The 16,387-nt window shown below is 45.7% G+C and overlaps 1 protein-coding gene across 2 annotated transcripts in view; it reads right to left on the bottom strand.

Annotated features, from left to right (window-relative positions):
* Positions 1-16,387, bottom strand: part of dclk1a (doublecortin-like kinase 1a) — a 187,658-nt gene that overhangs the window by 100,239 nt on the left and 71,032 nt on the right. For both annotated transcript variants that reach the window (XM_064971381.1, XM_064971382.1), the window contains exon 5: positions 3,787-3,900. In XM_064971381.1, the coding sequence (XP_064827453.1) occupies positions 3,787-3,900 (114 nt within the window). The remainder of the gene's footprint in view (positions 1-3,786; positions 3,901-16,387) is intronic.

Below are 16,387 nucleotides of genomic sequence, written 5' to 3'. Positions count from 1 at the left end.
GCAGTCATAAACGTATGCCTTATTTACTTTGAAGAACTACTAAAATAGTGATTTTGTCCGAAAGCAGATCTATAGAGATGAGATGATGACTTGGAATGAACTAATAAAGTCATCAAATAAAACTGTAATGTAATAAAAACAACTGAAATATTGTATTAAAGTAAAGTAATGTGAAGAACTGATGATTAATAAGTGATACGCAGTAATGGGCAGACACTACCATCATGGGACATTTATTACAGACACTACCATCATGGGACTTTTATTACAGTCACCACCATCATGGGACTTTTATTACAGTCACCACCATCATGGGACATTTATTACAGTCACTACCATCATGGGACATTTATTACAGTCACTACCATCATGGGACATTTATTACAGTCACTACCATCATGGGACATTTATTACAGTCACTACCATCATGGGACATTTATTACAGTCACTACCATCATGGGACATTTATTACAGTCACTACCATCATGGGACATTTATTACAGTCACTACCATCATGGGACATTTATTACAGTCACTACCATCATGGGACATTTATTACAGTCACTACCATCATGGGACTGTTATTACAGTCACTACCATCATGGGACATTTATTACAGTCACTACCATCATGGGACTTTTACTACAGTCACCACCATCATGGGACATTTATTACAGTCACTACCATCATGGGACTTTTACTACAGTCACCAACATCATGGGACATTTATTACAGTCACTACCATCATGGGACATTTATTACAGTCACTACCATCATGGGACATTTATTACAGTCACTACCATCATGGGACATTTATTACAGTCACTACCATCATGGGACATTTATTACAGTCACTACCATCATGGGACATTTATTACAGTCACCACCATCATGGGACTTTTATTACAGTCACTACCATCATGGGACTTTTATTACAGTCACTACCATCATGGGACATTTATTACAGTCACTACCATCATGGGACATTTATTACAGTCACTACCATCATGGGACATTTATTACAGTCACTACCATCATGGGACTTTTATTACAGTCACTACATCATGGGACATTTATTACAGTCACTACCATCATTGGGAATTTTATTACAGTCACTACCATCATGTGACTTTTATTACAGTCACTACCATCATGGGACTTTTATTACAGTCACTACCATCATGGGACTTTTATTACAGTCACTACCATCATGGGGACTTTTATTACAGTCACTACCATCATGGGACATTTATTACAGTCACTACCATCATGGGACTTTTATTACAGTCACCACCATCATGGGACATTTATTACAGTCACTACCATCATGGGGACATTTATTACAGTCACTACCATCATGGGGACTTTTATTACAGTCACTACCATCATGGGACTTTTATTACAGTCACTACCATCATGGGGACTTTTATTACAGTCACTACCATCATGGGGACTTTTATTACAGTCACCACCATCATGGGACATTTATTACAGTCACTACCATCATGGGACTTTTATTACAGTCACTACCATCATGGGGACTTCTATTACAGTCACTACAATCATGGGGACTTTTATTACAGTCACTACCATCATGGGACTTTTATTACAGTCACTACCATCATGGGACTTTTATTACAGTCACTACATCATGGGGACTTTTATTACAGTCACTACAATCATGGGGACTTTTATTACAGTCACTACCATCATGGGACTTTTATTACAGTCACTACCATCATGGGACTTTTATTACAGTCACTATCATCATGGGGACTTTTATTACAGTCACTACCATCATGGGACATTTATTACAGTCACTACCATCATGGGACTTTTATTACAGTCACCACCATCATGGGACATTTATTACAGTCACTACCATCATGGGGACATTTATTACAGTCACTACCATCATGGGGACTTTTATTACAGTCACTACCATCATGGGACTTTTATTACAGTCACTACCATCATGGGACTTTTATTACAGTCACTACCATCATGGGGACTTTTATTACAGTCACTACCATCATGGGACATTTATTACAGTCACTACCATCATGGGACTTTTATTACAGTCACCACCATCATGGGACATTTATTACAGTCACTACCATCATGGGGACATTTATTACAGTCACTACCATCATGGGGACTTTTATTACAGTCACTACCATCATGGGGACTTTTATTACAGTCACTACCATCATGGGGACTTTTATTACAGTCACTACCATCATGGGACTTTTATTACTTGTTTTATTTTTGTGTTACAGCATTCAAACCCAAATAATTGAAACCCGGAAATTAAAACAGTGATTAAATTTCTTAATAATCGAACTGAAACCGAAACGAACTCAAAAAGCACAAATTGCTCAACACTACTAGTAATTCAATAGTGAACATGTAGGAATTGTAGGTATGTGTCGATTCTAAGTAGTAGATACCCAAAAGCTCAGTAGTTGGCCTCCCGAGTGGCGCAGCGGTCTAAGGCACTACATCTCACCACTAGAGGCATCACAACAGACACCCTGGTTTGATTCCAGGCTGTATCACAACCGGCTGTGATTGGGAGTCCTATAGGGTGCCACCCAATTGGCTAATCGTCGTCCGGGTTTGGACGGGGTCGGCCGTCATTGTAAATAAGAATTTGTTCTTAACTGACTTGCGTAGTTAAATAAAGTTTTTAAAAAACACAGTTGTCAATAAGGGAGAATGATATACTGATTTGAGTAGGAAATATGTAATGTTAATCAGTAATGAAACATGCCAATTTATCACTCATGACAAAATACTACATAAATCACTACAGGTTTACTACACATCTCAATAGCAATCCATTACAAAAACCAGTCGGTTTGGTGCAGTAATTGAACAGTACTTTTTCATGAGTGCAGGCACATGTATAATCCCCCCCACCCCCCACCCCACCCACCCACACACACACACACACACACACACACACACACACACACACACATTTTACTATCCTTTTGGGGACCAAACAGTTCCCTAACCCCTAAACTTAACCCTTAACCTAACCTTAATCCTCACCTTAACCCCAAAGACCAAACCTAAACTTAAACCTAAACCTAACCTTAAACCTAACCCTAATTGCAACCCTAACCCTAAACCTAACCCTTAATTAAGCCTAAAATAGCCTTTTTCCTTGTGGGGACTGGCAAAAATGTAAGTGTGTATTTGTCCTTGTGAGAAATCCTCATAGTGACAAGCACACACCTACAGGCATACACACACCTACAGGCATACACACATCTACAGGATCCAGGCACACATAACACACACATACTCAAACACACATTCATAAACAAACACATTGATAAACAAACACACTGTTTAAATAAACACATTCATAAACAAACACATTGTTTAAATAAACACATTCATAAACAAACACATTGTTTAAATAAACACATTCAAAAACTCACTTGTTCACACTAATACTAACACACACTATCTAGCCTAAAGCGCGCGGCCCCAGAGTTCAGAACATGTTAAGGTTCATCTCGGTTCAGTTGGACAGAAAGAATCCGACAGGACTAAGTCTCTTGCCCTGTCGTTTGACAGAAGTGTTTACAGCATAAACAACAAAACAACAACAATAAAGAAACACGAGGGTGTGTGCGTGTGTGTGTGTGTGTGTGTGTGTGTGTGTGTGTGTGTGTGTGTGTGTGTGTGTGTGTGTGTGTGTGTGTGTGTGTGTGTGTGTGTGTGTGTGTGTGTGTGTGTGCGTGTGCATGTGTTTCTGTGTTGCAGTCTTACCGGAGCCTGCTGGGGACATTCTGCGTTTAGACAGGCCCACGGAGCGAGGAGAACCACGGTTGGTCAGAGGAGCGGACATTTTACCATAGGCCATTGACTTCATCACACGACACTCTGAAACAACAGAAGATTTTTTTTTAATTATTAAGACACTGTTTTAGTTATGCTTAGGATCCTTGCTCAATGGCACAACGGCAGTAGGTGGCATCACTCCAACTGCTAGCGAGCACAGTTCATCATCTAATATGTGATTCCCCCACCAGACCTGGGATTAGAACAACTCTCTGGTCCCCGGTCTGTCTCTCTAACAACTCTCTGGTCCCTGATCTGTCTCTCTAACAACTCTCTGGTCCCTGATCTGTCTCTCTAACAACTCTCTGGTCCCCAGTCTGCCTCTTTAACAACTCTCTGGTCCCTGCTCTGGCTCTAACAACTCTCTGGTCCCTGGTCTGTCTCTAACAACTCTCTGGTCCCTGGTCTGTCTCTCTAACAACTCTCTGGTCCCTGTTCTGTCTCTCTAACAACTCTCTGGTTTCTTGTCTGTCTCTCTAACAACTCTCTTGTCCCTGGTCAGTCTCTCTAACAACTCTCTGGTCCCTGGTCTGTCTCTCTAACAACTCTCTGGTCCCTGGTCTGTCTCTCTAACAACTCTCTGGTCCCTGGTCTGCCTCTCTAACAACTCTCTGGTCCCTGGTCTGCCTCTTTAACAACTCTCTGGTCCCTGGTCTGTCTCTAACAACTCTCTGGTCCCTGGTCTGTCTCTCTAACCACTCTCTGGTCCCTGGTCTGTCTCTAACAACTCTCTGGGTCCTGGTCTGTCTCTCTAACAACTCTCTGGTCCCTGGTCTGTCTCTCTAACAACTATCTGGTTCCTGGTCTGTCTCTCTAACAACTCTCTGGTTCCTGGTCTGTCTCTGTAACAACTCTCTGGTCCCTGATCTGTCTCTCACAACTCTCTGGTCCCTGGTCTGTCTCTCTAACAACTCTCTGGTCCCTGGTCTGTCTCTCTAACAACTCCCTGGTCCCTGGTCTGTCTCTAACAACTCTCTGGTCCCTGGTGTGTCTCTAACAATTCTCTGGTTCCTGGTCTGTCTCTCAGACAACTCTCTGGTCCCTGGTCTGTCTCTCTAACAACTCTCTGTTCCCTGGTCCGTCTCTAACAACTCTCTGGTCCCTGGTCTGTCTCTTCAACAACTCACGTGTTATTTGTTATTTTGTCCTGCCGTACATACCTACACGTACACTACGGTCAAAAGATGCAGGCCTCCTAATTGTCCCTACAATTTCTAAGCAAACAGCTGGAGGCAGGGCTTTCTCCTATAGAGCTCATTTTTTGTGGAACGGTCTGCCTACCCATGTGAGAGACGCAGACTCGGTCTCAACTTTTGAGTCTTTATTGAAGACTCATCTCTTCAGTAGTACCTTTGATTGAGTGTCGTCTGGCCCAGGAGTGTGAAGGTGAACAGAAAGACACTGGAGCGACGAACCGCCATTGCTATCTCTGCCTGGCCGGTTCCCCTCTTTCCACTGGGATTTTCTGCCTCTAACCCTATTACAGGGGCTGAGTCACTGGCTTGCTGGTGCTCTGCCATGTCGTCCCTAGGAGGGATGCGTCACTTGAGTGGGTTTAGTCACTGACGTGATCGTCCTGTCTGGGTTGGCGCCCCCCCATGGGTTGTGCCGTGGCGGAGATCTTTGTGGACTATACTCAGCCTTGTCTCAGGATGGTAAGTTGGTGGTTGAAGATATCCCCCTAGTGGGTGGGGGCTGTGCTTTGGAAAAGTGGATGGGGTTATATCCTGCCTGTTTCGGCCTGTCCAGGGGGTATTGTCGGATGGGGCCACAGTGTCTCCCGACCCCTCCTGTCAGTAGTTTATGTGTCGGGGGCTAGGGTCAGTCTGTTATATCTGGAGTATTTCTCCTGTCTTATCGGGTGTCCTGTGTGAATTTAAGTATGCTCTCTCCAAATGTCTCTCTCTTTCTCTCTTTCTTTCTTTCTTTCTTTCTATCTCTCTCTCGGAGGACCTGAGCCCAAGGACCATGGCTCATGACAACCTGGCCTGATGACTCCTTTCAGTCCAGTCCACCTGGCCGTGCTGCTGGTCCTGTTTCAACTGTTCTGCCTGCAGCTATGGAACCCTGACCTGTTCACCGGACGTGCTACTTGTCCCAGACCTGCTGTTTTCAACTCTATAGAGACAGCAGGAGCGGTAGAGATACTCTGAATGATTGGCTATGAAAGGCCAACTGACATTTACTCCCGAGGTGCTGACTTGCTGCACCCTCGACAACCACTGTGATTATTATTATCTGACCATGCTGGTCATCTATGAACATTTGAACATCTTGGCCATGTCCTATTATAATCTCCACCCGGCACAGCCAGAAGAGAACTGGCCACCTCTCATAGCCTGGTTCCTCTCTAGGTGTCTTCCTAGGTTCTGGCCTTTTTAGGGAGTTTTTCCTAGCCACAGTACTTCTACACCTGCATTGCTGTTTGGGGTTTTAGGCTGGGTTTCTGTACAGCACTTTGAGATATCAGCTGATGTACGAAGGGCTTTATAAATACATTTGATTGATTGATTTATCTGGGTCCTGGTCTGTCTCTCTAACAACTCTGTGGTCCCTGGTCTGTCTCTCGAACAACTCTCTGGTCCCTGGTCTGTCTCTCTAACAACTCTCTGGTCCCTGGTCTGTCTCTCTAACAACTCTCTGGTCCCTGGTCTGTCTCTCTAACAACTCTGTGGTCCCTGGTCTGTCTCTCTAACAACTCTCTGGTCCCTGGTCTGTCTCTCTAACAACTCTCTGGTCCCTGGTCTGTCTCTCTAACAACTCTCTGGTCCCTGGTCTGTCTCTCTAACAACTCTGTGGTCCCTGGTCTGTCTCTCTAACAACTCTCTGGTCCCTGGTCTGTCTCTCTAACAACTCTGTGGTCGCTGGTCTGTCTCTCTAACAACTCTCTGGTCCCTGGTCTGTCTCTCTAACAACTCTGTGGTCCCTGGTCTGTCTCTCTAACAACTCTCTGGTCCCTGGTCTGTCTCTCTAACAACACTGTGGTCCTTGGTCTGTCTCTCTAACAACTCTCTGGTCCCTGGTCTGTCTCTCTAACAACTCTCTGGTCCCTGGTCTATCTCTCTAACAACTCTCTGGTCCCTGGTCTGTCTCTCTAACAACTCTGTGGTCCCTGGTCTGTCTCTCTAACAACTCTCTGGTCCCTGGTCTGTCTCTCTAACAACTCTCTGGTCCATGGTCTGTCTCTCTAACAACTCTGTGGTCCCTGGTCTGTCTCTCTAACAACTCTCTGGTCCCTGGTCTGTCTCTCTAACAACTCTCTGGTCCCTGGTCTGTCTCTCTAACGACTCTCTGGTCCCTGGTCTGTCTCTCTAACAACTCTGTGGTCCCTGGTCTGTCTCTCTAACAACTTTCTGGTCCCTGGTCTGTCTCTCTAACAACTCTCTGGTCCCTGGTCTGTCTCTCTAACGACTCTCTGGTCCCTGGTCTGTCTCTCTAACAACTCTCTGGTCCCTGGTCTGTCTCTCTATCAACTCTGTGGTCCTTGGTCTGTCTCTCTAACAACTCTCTGGTCCCTGGTCTGTCTCTCGAACAACTCTCTGGTCCCTGGTCTGTCTCTCTAACAACTCTCTGGTCCCTGGTCTGTCTCTCTAACAACTCTCTGGTCCCTGGTCTGTCTCTCTAACAACTCTGTGGTCCCTGGTCTGTCTCCCTAACAACTCTGTGGTCCCTGGTCTGTCTCTCTAACAACTCTCTGGTCCCTGGTCTGTCTCTCTAACAACTCTCTGGTCCCTGGTCTGTCTCTCTAACAACTCTCTGGTCCCTGGTCTGTCTCTCTAACAACTCTCTGGTCCCTGGTCTGTCTCTCTAACAACTCTGTGGTCCTTGGTCTGTCTCTCTAACAACTCTCTGGTCCCTGGTCTGTCTCTCTAACAACTCTCTGGTCCCTGGTCTGTCTCTCTAACGACTCTCTGGTCCCTGGTCTGTCTCTCTAACGACTCTCTGGTCCCTGGTCTGTCTCTCTAACGACTCTCTGGTCCCTGGTCTGTCTCTCTAACAACTCTCTGGTCCCTGGTCTGTCTCTCTAACAACTCTCTGGTCCCTGGTCTGTCTCTCTAACAACTCTCTGGTCCCTGGTCTGTCTCTCTAACAACTCTCTGGTCCCTGGTCTGTCTCTCTAACAACTCTGTGGTCCCTGGTCTGTCTCTCTAACAACTCTCTGGTCCCTGGTCTGTCTCTCTAACAACTCTCTGGTCCATGGTCTGTCTCTCTAACAACTCTGTGGTCCCTGGTCTGTCTCTCTAACAACTCTCTGGTCCCTGGTCTGTCTCTCTAACAACTCTCTGGTCCCTGGTCTGTCTCTCTAACAACTCTCTGGTCCATGGTCTGTCTCTCTAACAACTCTGTGGTCCCTGGTCTGTCTCTCTAACAACTCTCTGGTCCCTGGTCTGTCTCTCTAACAACTCTCTGGTCCCTGGTCTGTCTCTCTAACAACTCTCTGGTCCCTGGTCTGTCTCTCTAACAACTCTGTGGTCCCTGGTCTGTCTCTCTAACAACTCTCTGGTCCCTGGTCTGTCTCTCTAAGAACTCTCTGGTCCCTGGTCTGTCTCTCTAACAACTCTCTGGTCCCTGGTCTGTCTCTCTAACAACTCTGTGGTCCCTGGTCTGTCTCTCTAACAACTCTCTGGTCCCTGGTCTGTCTCTCTAACAACTCTGTGGTCCCTGGTCTGTCGCTCTAACAACTCTCTGGTCCCTGGTCTGTCTCTCTAACAACTCTGTGGTCGCTGGTCTGTCTCTCTAACAACTCTCTGGTCCCTGGTCTGTCTCTCTAACAACTCTCTGGTCCCTGGTCTGTCTCTCTAACAACTCTCTGGTCCCTGGTCTGTCTCTCTAACAACTCTCTGGTCCATGGTCTGTCTCTCTAACAACTCTCTGGTCCCTGGTCTGTCTCTCTAACAACTCTGTGGTCCCTGGTCTGTCTCTCTAACAACTCTCTGGTCCCTGGTCTGTCTCTCTAACAACTCTGTGGTCCCTGGTCTGTCTCTCTAACAACTCTCTGGTCCCTGGTCTGTCTCTCTAACAACTTTGTGGTCGCTGGTCTGTCTCTCTAACAACTCTCTGGTCCCTGGTCTGTCTCTCTAACAACTCTCTGGTCCCTGGTCTGTCTCTCTAACAACTCTCTGGTCCCTGGTCTGTCTCTCTAACAACTCTCTGGTCCCTGGTCTGTCTCTCTAACAACTCTGTGGTCCTTGGTCTGTCTCTCTAACAACACTCTGGTCCCTGGTCTGTCTCTCTAACAACTCTGTGGTCCCTGGTCTGTCTCTCTAACAACTCTCTGGTCCCTGGTCTGTCTCTCTAACAACTCTGTGGTCGCTGGTCTGTCTCTCTAACAACTCTCTGGTCCCTGGTCTGTCTCTCTAACAACTCTCTGGTCCCTGGTCTGTCTCTCTAACGACTCTCTGGTCCCTGGTCTGTCTCTCTAATGACTCTCTGGTCCCTGGTCTGTCTCTCTAACAACTCTCTGGTCCCTGGTCTGTCTCTCTAACAACTCTCTGGTCCCTGGTCTGTCTCTCTAACAACTCTCTGGTCCCTGGTCTGTCTCTCTAACAACTCTCTGGTCCCTGGTCTGTCTCTCTAACAACTCTCTGGTCCCTGGTCTGTCTCTCTAACAACTTTGTGGTCCCTGGTCTGTCTCTCTAACAATTCTCTGGTCCCTGGTCTGTCTCTCTAACAACTCTCTGGTCCATGGTCTGTCTCTCTAACAACTCTGTGGTCCCTGGTCTGTCTCTCTAACAACTCTCTGGTCCCTGGTCTGTCTCTCTAACAACTCTCTGGTCCCTGGTCTGTCTCTCTAACAACTCTCTGGTCCCTGGTCTGTCTCTCTAACGACTGGTCCCTGGTCTGTCTCTCTAACAACTCTGTGGTCCCTGGTCTGTCTCTCTAACAACTCTCTGGTCCCTGGTCTGTCTCTCTAACAACTCTCTGGTCCCTGGTCTGTCTCTCTAACAACTCTCTGGTCCCTGGTCTGTCTCTCTAACAACTCTGTGGTCCCTGGTCTGTCTCTCTAACAACTCTCTGGTCCCTGGTCTGTCTCTCTAACAACTCTGTGGTCCCTGGTCTGTCTCTCTAACAACTCTCTGGTCCCTGGTCTGTCTCTCTAACAACTCTGTGGTCCCTGGTCTGTCTCTCTAACAACTCTCTGGTCCCTGGTCTGTCTCTCTAACAACTCTCTGGTCCCTGGTCTGTCTCTCTAACAACTCTCTGGTCCCTGGTCTGTCTCTCTAACAACTCTGTGGTCCCTGGTCTGTCTCTCTAAAGTCTAGGCCAGCGGTTCCCAAACTTTATCACTAAGGTTCCCCTTACAGCATTCACGACACAAACTGTTCACAGCCCTCTTGTTGTTGGAGAGAAAATGTTGCAGGTTTAACGCTTATTTCCTGCAATTCTACACATTGTATCATGTGTTGCTGATAATTCTTTTGCAGTTTTAAAGCACATTTTCTTGCAATTCTAATTGATTTTGCCATGTCTAATTCATGGGATATATGAGTGTTTCAAACATTACAACAAACTCTATGGGCTAAAAAATCTAGCTACAAAACATTAGCCGACATGTTGATCTGTACATTTCGGACCAGTTGTAAATAACTCTCAGTTACATGATTAATCAGTTTAATCGCGTAATACAAATTACAGAGAATCTTTGATAAAAACTAAAAGTCTTCATTTAATGATAGTAAAGACACGACCGTGACATGATGAGGAAAACCTACAACACAACAGCACCCAACAGTTTGTGAACCACTGCTGTAGGATAATGAGGGAGACTTTTCCTTCACAAGTTCATGAAACACATTTTGAATTCTTCCTACAGCATATACGTGAGCTCGGGGTGAGTGCCTATCTCGACCCCCAAAATTATGACATTAGAGTGTGTGTGTGTGTGTGTGTGATTAATTGACATTGGAGTGTGTCAAAGTGATGACAGCATGTCAGAGAGAAGGTGCTAAATTAGGGAGATGGTGAGAGGTGTGTGTGTGTGTGTGTGTGTGTGTGTGTGTGTGTGTGTGTGTGTGTGTGTGTGTGTGTGTGTGTGTGTGTGTGTGTGTGTGTGTGTGTGTGTGTGTGTGTGTGTGTGTGTGTGTGTGTGTGTGTGTGTGTGTGTGTGTGTGTGTGTGTGTGTGTGTGTGTGTGTGTGTGTGTGTGTGTGTGTGTGCGTGCGTGCGTGCGTGCGTGTGTGTGTGTGAAGCACAAACCACAAGCAGTATTTTAACCTAGAAGAAAGCAGCTGTAAATGCTAGATTTTATTCTCTAGTTTAAACACAGCATTAAGCGGTTTGACTGAATTGAGTCCATAGACCTTTACAGAGAGTCACCAGCATCATCAGCCACCAGGCACCAGTCTCCCCAAAATGGAGGGCAGTATGGCTTCAACTTCAACCATCTCACACTCCATTACAGCTCAAAGAGTCACCCAGTCACTCAAATAAGATACACATTCCAAAGTCTCGGCCCGTAACCGGTCGCCCAGTTTGACTCAGTTTTTCTGCGCCGTCAATGCCATCTTGGCTCTGAGAGACTGGCCTTGGGCAGACTTCGTCCGTTCCAGTCTGTTCCAGTCGCCCCTTTGTTAAGCCAGACTACATTAGTTTAAAAGAAACTAGGACTTCAAGTGGCTCTGACTGACCCGTAGGAGGAGAAAAATCACTCTGATTAACTTAGACTTAATACCAATCCTCCTTCTCTCTCTCTCTCTATCTGTCCATCTCTGTCATCTGTTCCTGTATTTCATTCTGTCTTCCACTTCATTTACCCCCCCTTTCTATCTCACGTCCTGTCCATCTCTCTAGTCTGTCTCTCCTCCCTTAGAAACTGAGAGGAAACAGGGGAGGGAAAACAGCAATGCTGTGAAGATTGGAGGGAGGTGTGTGTGTGTGTGTGTGTGTGTGTGTGTGTGTGTGTGTGTGTGTGTGTGTGTGTGTGTGTGTGTGTGTGTGTGTGTGTGTGTGTGTGTGTGTGTGTGTGTGTGTGTGTGTGTGTGTGTGTGTGTGTGTGTGTGTGTGTGTGTGCGTATGCGTGTGTGTGAGAGAGATGAGGGGTTGGCAGAATGTTCTGTTCTACAGTTGGACACAGAGGAGAGCGGAGGAAGATATTCAATCCAATCTACAGGCACCTCTGAATTGAAACATTAAACTGAAATACAAAAACAAGAGATCTGAGCAAGATGGTGTACTGTACTTTTCAAATAGCACACACACACACACACACACATAAACAGTGTACTACTCAAAATAATTGTGTATAGGAGGACGAGGGGTCTGGACATTTGAAAAGCACAGAGGGTGTTACACACTGAACAACATAACAATGACACACAGGGAGGAGAGGAGAGGAGAGGAGAGGAGAGGAGAGGAGAGGAGAGGAGAGGAGAGGAGAGGAGAGGAGAGGAGAGGAGAGGAGAGGAGAGGAGAGGAGAGGAGAGGAGAGGAGAGGAGAGGAGAGGAGAGGAGAGGAGAGGAGAGGAGAGGAGAGGAGAGGAGAGGCCGTCAGGCTACGAGATGGATAAAGAGTGATGTCAGTTAGTGTCACATCAGAACTTCCATCTGAAAAAGAGAGAGAGACAGAGACACAGAGAGAGAGACAGACAGCGAGAGAGACAGAGAGAGAGACAGAGACACCGAGAGAGAGAGACAGACACCGAGAGAGAGACAGACAGCGAGAGAGAGAGAGAGAGAGAGAGAGAGAGAGAGAGAGAGAGAGAGACTGAGAGAAAGAGAGGGACAGAGAGACACAGAGAGAGAGACAGAACAGCAGAGAGAGAGACAGAGGGAGAGACAGAGATAGAGACCCCACAGACACAAACCGAATCCATAGAGCCCCAGGACAGCAACACAATTAGACCCAAACATATCATGAGAAAACAAAAAGATAATTACTTGACACATTGGAAAGAATTAACAAAACTGGAATGCTATTTGGCCCTAACAGAGAGTACACAGTGGCAGAATACCTGACCTCTGTGACTGACCCAAAATGAAGTAAATCTTTGACTATGTACAGATTAGCTAGCCTTGCTATTGAGAATGGCCGCCAAAAGCAGACCAGGCACTCAAGAGAAGACTATGGCTATGTGCTCACTGCCAACAAAATAAGTTGAAAACTGAGCTGCACTTCCTAACCTCTTGCCAAATGTATGACCATATTAGAGACACATATTTACCTCAGATGACCCACAAAGAATTTGAAAAACAAATCCAATCTTGATAATCTCCCATATCTACTGGGTGAAATACCACAGTGTGCATCACAGCAGCAAGATTTGTGACCTGTTGCCACAAGAAAAGGGCAACCAGTGAAGAACAAACACCATTGTAAATAAATCCCATATTTATGTTAATTTATTTGCACATTGTTACAACACTGGATATAGACATAATATGACATTTGTAATGTCTTTATTCTTTTCAAACTTTTGTGAGTGTAATGCTTTACTGTAAAATATGTATTGTTTATCATCTACTTCACTTGCTTTGGCAATGTTTCCCATGCCAATTAAGCCGCCTGAATTGAAATTGAATTGAGACAGACAGACAGACAGACAGACAGACAGACAGACAGACAGACAGACAGACAGACAGACAGACAGACAGGCAGACAGGCAGACAGGCAGACAGGCAGACAGAAGGGAGCAAGATGGAAAGAAAGCCGGTGGGTGGGAGAAAATGAGAATAAGAGAGAGGGGGATGAAGATATAAAGAGATGTGTAGACACAGAACAGAGGCTAATGTTCAGCCTGATGCTATGGAACTCTCTTTGTGTGGTTCGTTGCATGCTGGACAATGTTTAGTGGGGCACTCAGGGAGAGTGTAAGAAGGGCCTAAGGGTAGTTAATGGAACACACCACAGTTTGTTGTTCACAGGGGAAGGGAGGGAGGCAGGTAGGGAGGGAGGCAGGTAGGGAGGGAGGGAGGGAGGGAGGGAGGGAGGGAGGGAGGGAGGGAGGGAGGGAGGGAGGGAGGGAGGGAGGGAGGGAGGGAGGGAGGGAGGGAGGGATGTTGATGTTGTGTAACAGCAATGTGGTGGTACTTTTGAAAATGGAGGGGAGAGAAGGAGAGAAATAAAATATTTAGTAAGAGAATCAAGACAATGTCAGGTCTGGAGAATGTGAAGTCAGGAGAATGTCAGATTAGGAGAATGTCAGGTCAGGAGAATGTCAGATTAGGAGAATGTCAGGTCAGGAGAATGTCAGGTCAGGAGAATGTCAGATTAGGAGAATGTCAGGTCAGGAGAATGTCAGATTAGGAGAATGTCAGGTCAGGAGAATGTCAGATTAGGAGAATGTCAGATTAGGAGAATGTCAGATTAGGAGAATGTCAGGTCAGGAGAATGTCAGATTAGGAGAATGTCAGATTAGGAGAATGTCAGGTCAGGAGAATGTCAAGTCAGGTCAGGAGAATGTCAGGTCAGGAGAATGTCAGATTAGGAGAATGTCAGATTAGGAGAATGTCAGATTAGGAAAATGTCAGATTAGGAGAATGTCAGGTGAGGAGAATGTCAGATTAGGACAATGTCAGGTGAGGAGAATGTCAGATTAGGAGAATGTCAGGTGAGGAGAATGTCAGATTAGGAGAATGTCAGGTGAGGAGAATGTCAGGTCAGGAGAATGTCAGATTAGGAGAATGTCAGATTAGGAGAATGTCAGATTAGGAGAATGTCAAATCAGGTCAGGAGAATGTCAAATCAGGAGAATGTCAGATTAGGAGAATGTCAGATTAGGAGAATGTCAGATTAGGAGAATGTCAAGTCAGGTCAGGAGAATGTCAAGTCAGGAGAATGTCAGATTAGGAGAATGTCAGATTAGGAGAATGTCAGATTAGGAGAATGTCAGGTGAGGAGAATGTCAGGTGAGGAGAATGTCAGGTGAGGAGAATGTCAGGTGAGGAGAATGTCAGATTAGGAGAATGTCAGGTGAGGAGAATGTCAGATTAGGAGAATGTCAGATTAGGAGAATGTCAGATTAGGAGAATGTCAGATTAGGAGAATGTCAGGTCAGGAGAACGCTGGGTCAGGAGAATGTCAGGTCAGGTCAGGAGAACGCTGGGTCAGGAGAATGTCAGGTCAGGAGAACGCTGGGTCAGGAGAATGTCAGGTCAGGTCAGGAGAACGCTGGGTCAGGAGAATGTCAGGTCAGGTCAGGAGAATGCTTCACTGTAATTTAGCATTTGAGCCCATGGAGAATAAACTGAGTGCAGTTTTGTGACGTCTATGTTGTCACCATTACTACAGAGAACATGGCTTGTTTCTAGTATTTACATCGATATGACCCAACGTTCTTTTTCGGATTGACGTGCCGCATTTAACCCATAAACCACCACATCTTGGGCCGTTAAACTACTCTGGGAGCCGCGAAAGCAGGTGTGAATGACCAGTGTTGTATCGAGGGGCCTGCTTCCACTGGGCAGCTATATCAGTGTCGGCGACGGTATCTCGTAACTACGCACATTTGTTTCCCTCCCAAGATTATATTTCAAGTAGGATAGCAGCCTATACAAGGAATAACTAATATTGATTGCCATCTAGATGTCACTGTTACAGTCTACTCAGTGGGGAGGACAGGAACGCCAACCACACCGGGACACAGTGTCCTCGGCCTTTAAAACCCTGTGTGATTCGGTTCACTTGGCTGAGGCTCTCAGTTGCTCGACAAACGTCATCGTTTTGCAGGCCAGGGGTGTCCGTATATCCCCTCCCCGCTAACCATTGTTCAGTTGGGTTGCAGGTAGCCTAGTGGTTAGAGTGTTGTGCCAGTAACCGAAAGGTTGCTGGATTGAATCCCTGAGCTGACAAGTTTAAAAAAATCTGCCTTTCTGCCCCTGTTCCACCGGTGGCCGTCATTCCAAATAAGGATTTGTTATTAACTGACTTGCCTAGTTACATTGAAACTACATTGTTACAGTATTAGCAACACCTGTTCACTGTACCAGTAATATTCAAACATTTGGTGGCACAGCTAGAAAGGAAAATGTTGAGAGCAATATTCTCTGTGTGACCACGTGACCACTCACCTCCAAGACCGCTGCGCAGAAACAAATGCCAGGCAGTGCAGAGACACAAGAGATTTCACTGAGTTTGCACTATGTGGCAGAATGTTTGTTTTCTGTGATCGAATCACCATTATATAAGGCCCTTTTGAATGCAACAAAACCAAAACAAATCTAACTTTGCAAAATGATTGTGATTTGTTGTTATTCTTTGCTAGTTAGCAAGTTATTAGCCCAGTTCTAGGTAAGTAGAGGTCAGCGTGTAGGCTACGTTTCAAGCTGTCTTTGAAAATCCAGTCAGGTAAAAAGCTTATGTCTTAACTTGTTGATGCTACCCATCCCGGTAGCGGGATAATTGTCATCAGCAACCGCTGAATAGCATAGCGCCACAGTCAAATAATATTACTAAAAATATTAATATTCATGAAATCACAAGTGCAATATAGGAAAACAGAGTTTAGCTTTTTGTTAACCCCCATGTCGTCAGTCAATTTCAAATGAGTCTGACATAATGTCTCTGACCTCATAATATCTCTGACCTCATAATG

This window comes from Oncorhynchus masou, chromosome 8 (genome assembly GCF_036934945.1).
Source record: "Oncorhynchus masou masou isolate Uvic2021 chromosome 8, UVic_Omas_1.1, whole genome shotgun sequence".
In the NCBI taxonomy this organism is placed as follows: domain Eukaryota; kingdom Metazoa; phylum Chordata; class Actinopteri; order Salmoniformes; family Salmonidae; genus Oncorhynchus; species Oncorhynchus masou.
Note: the sequence above shows the minus strand (reverse complement) of the source record. Positions and strands in the feature narration are given on the sequence as shown.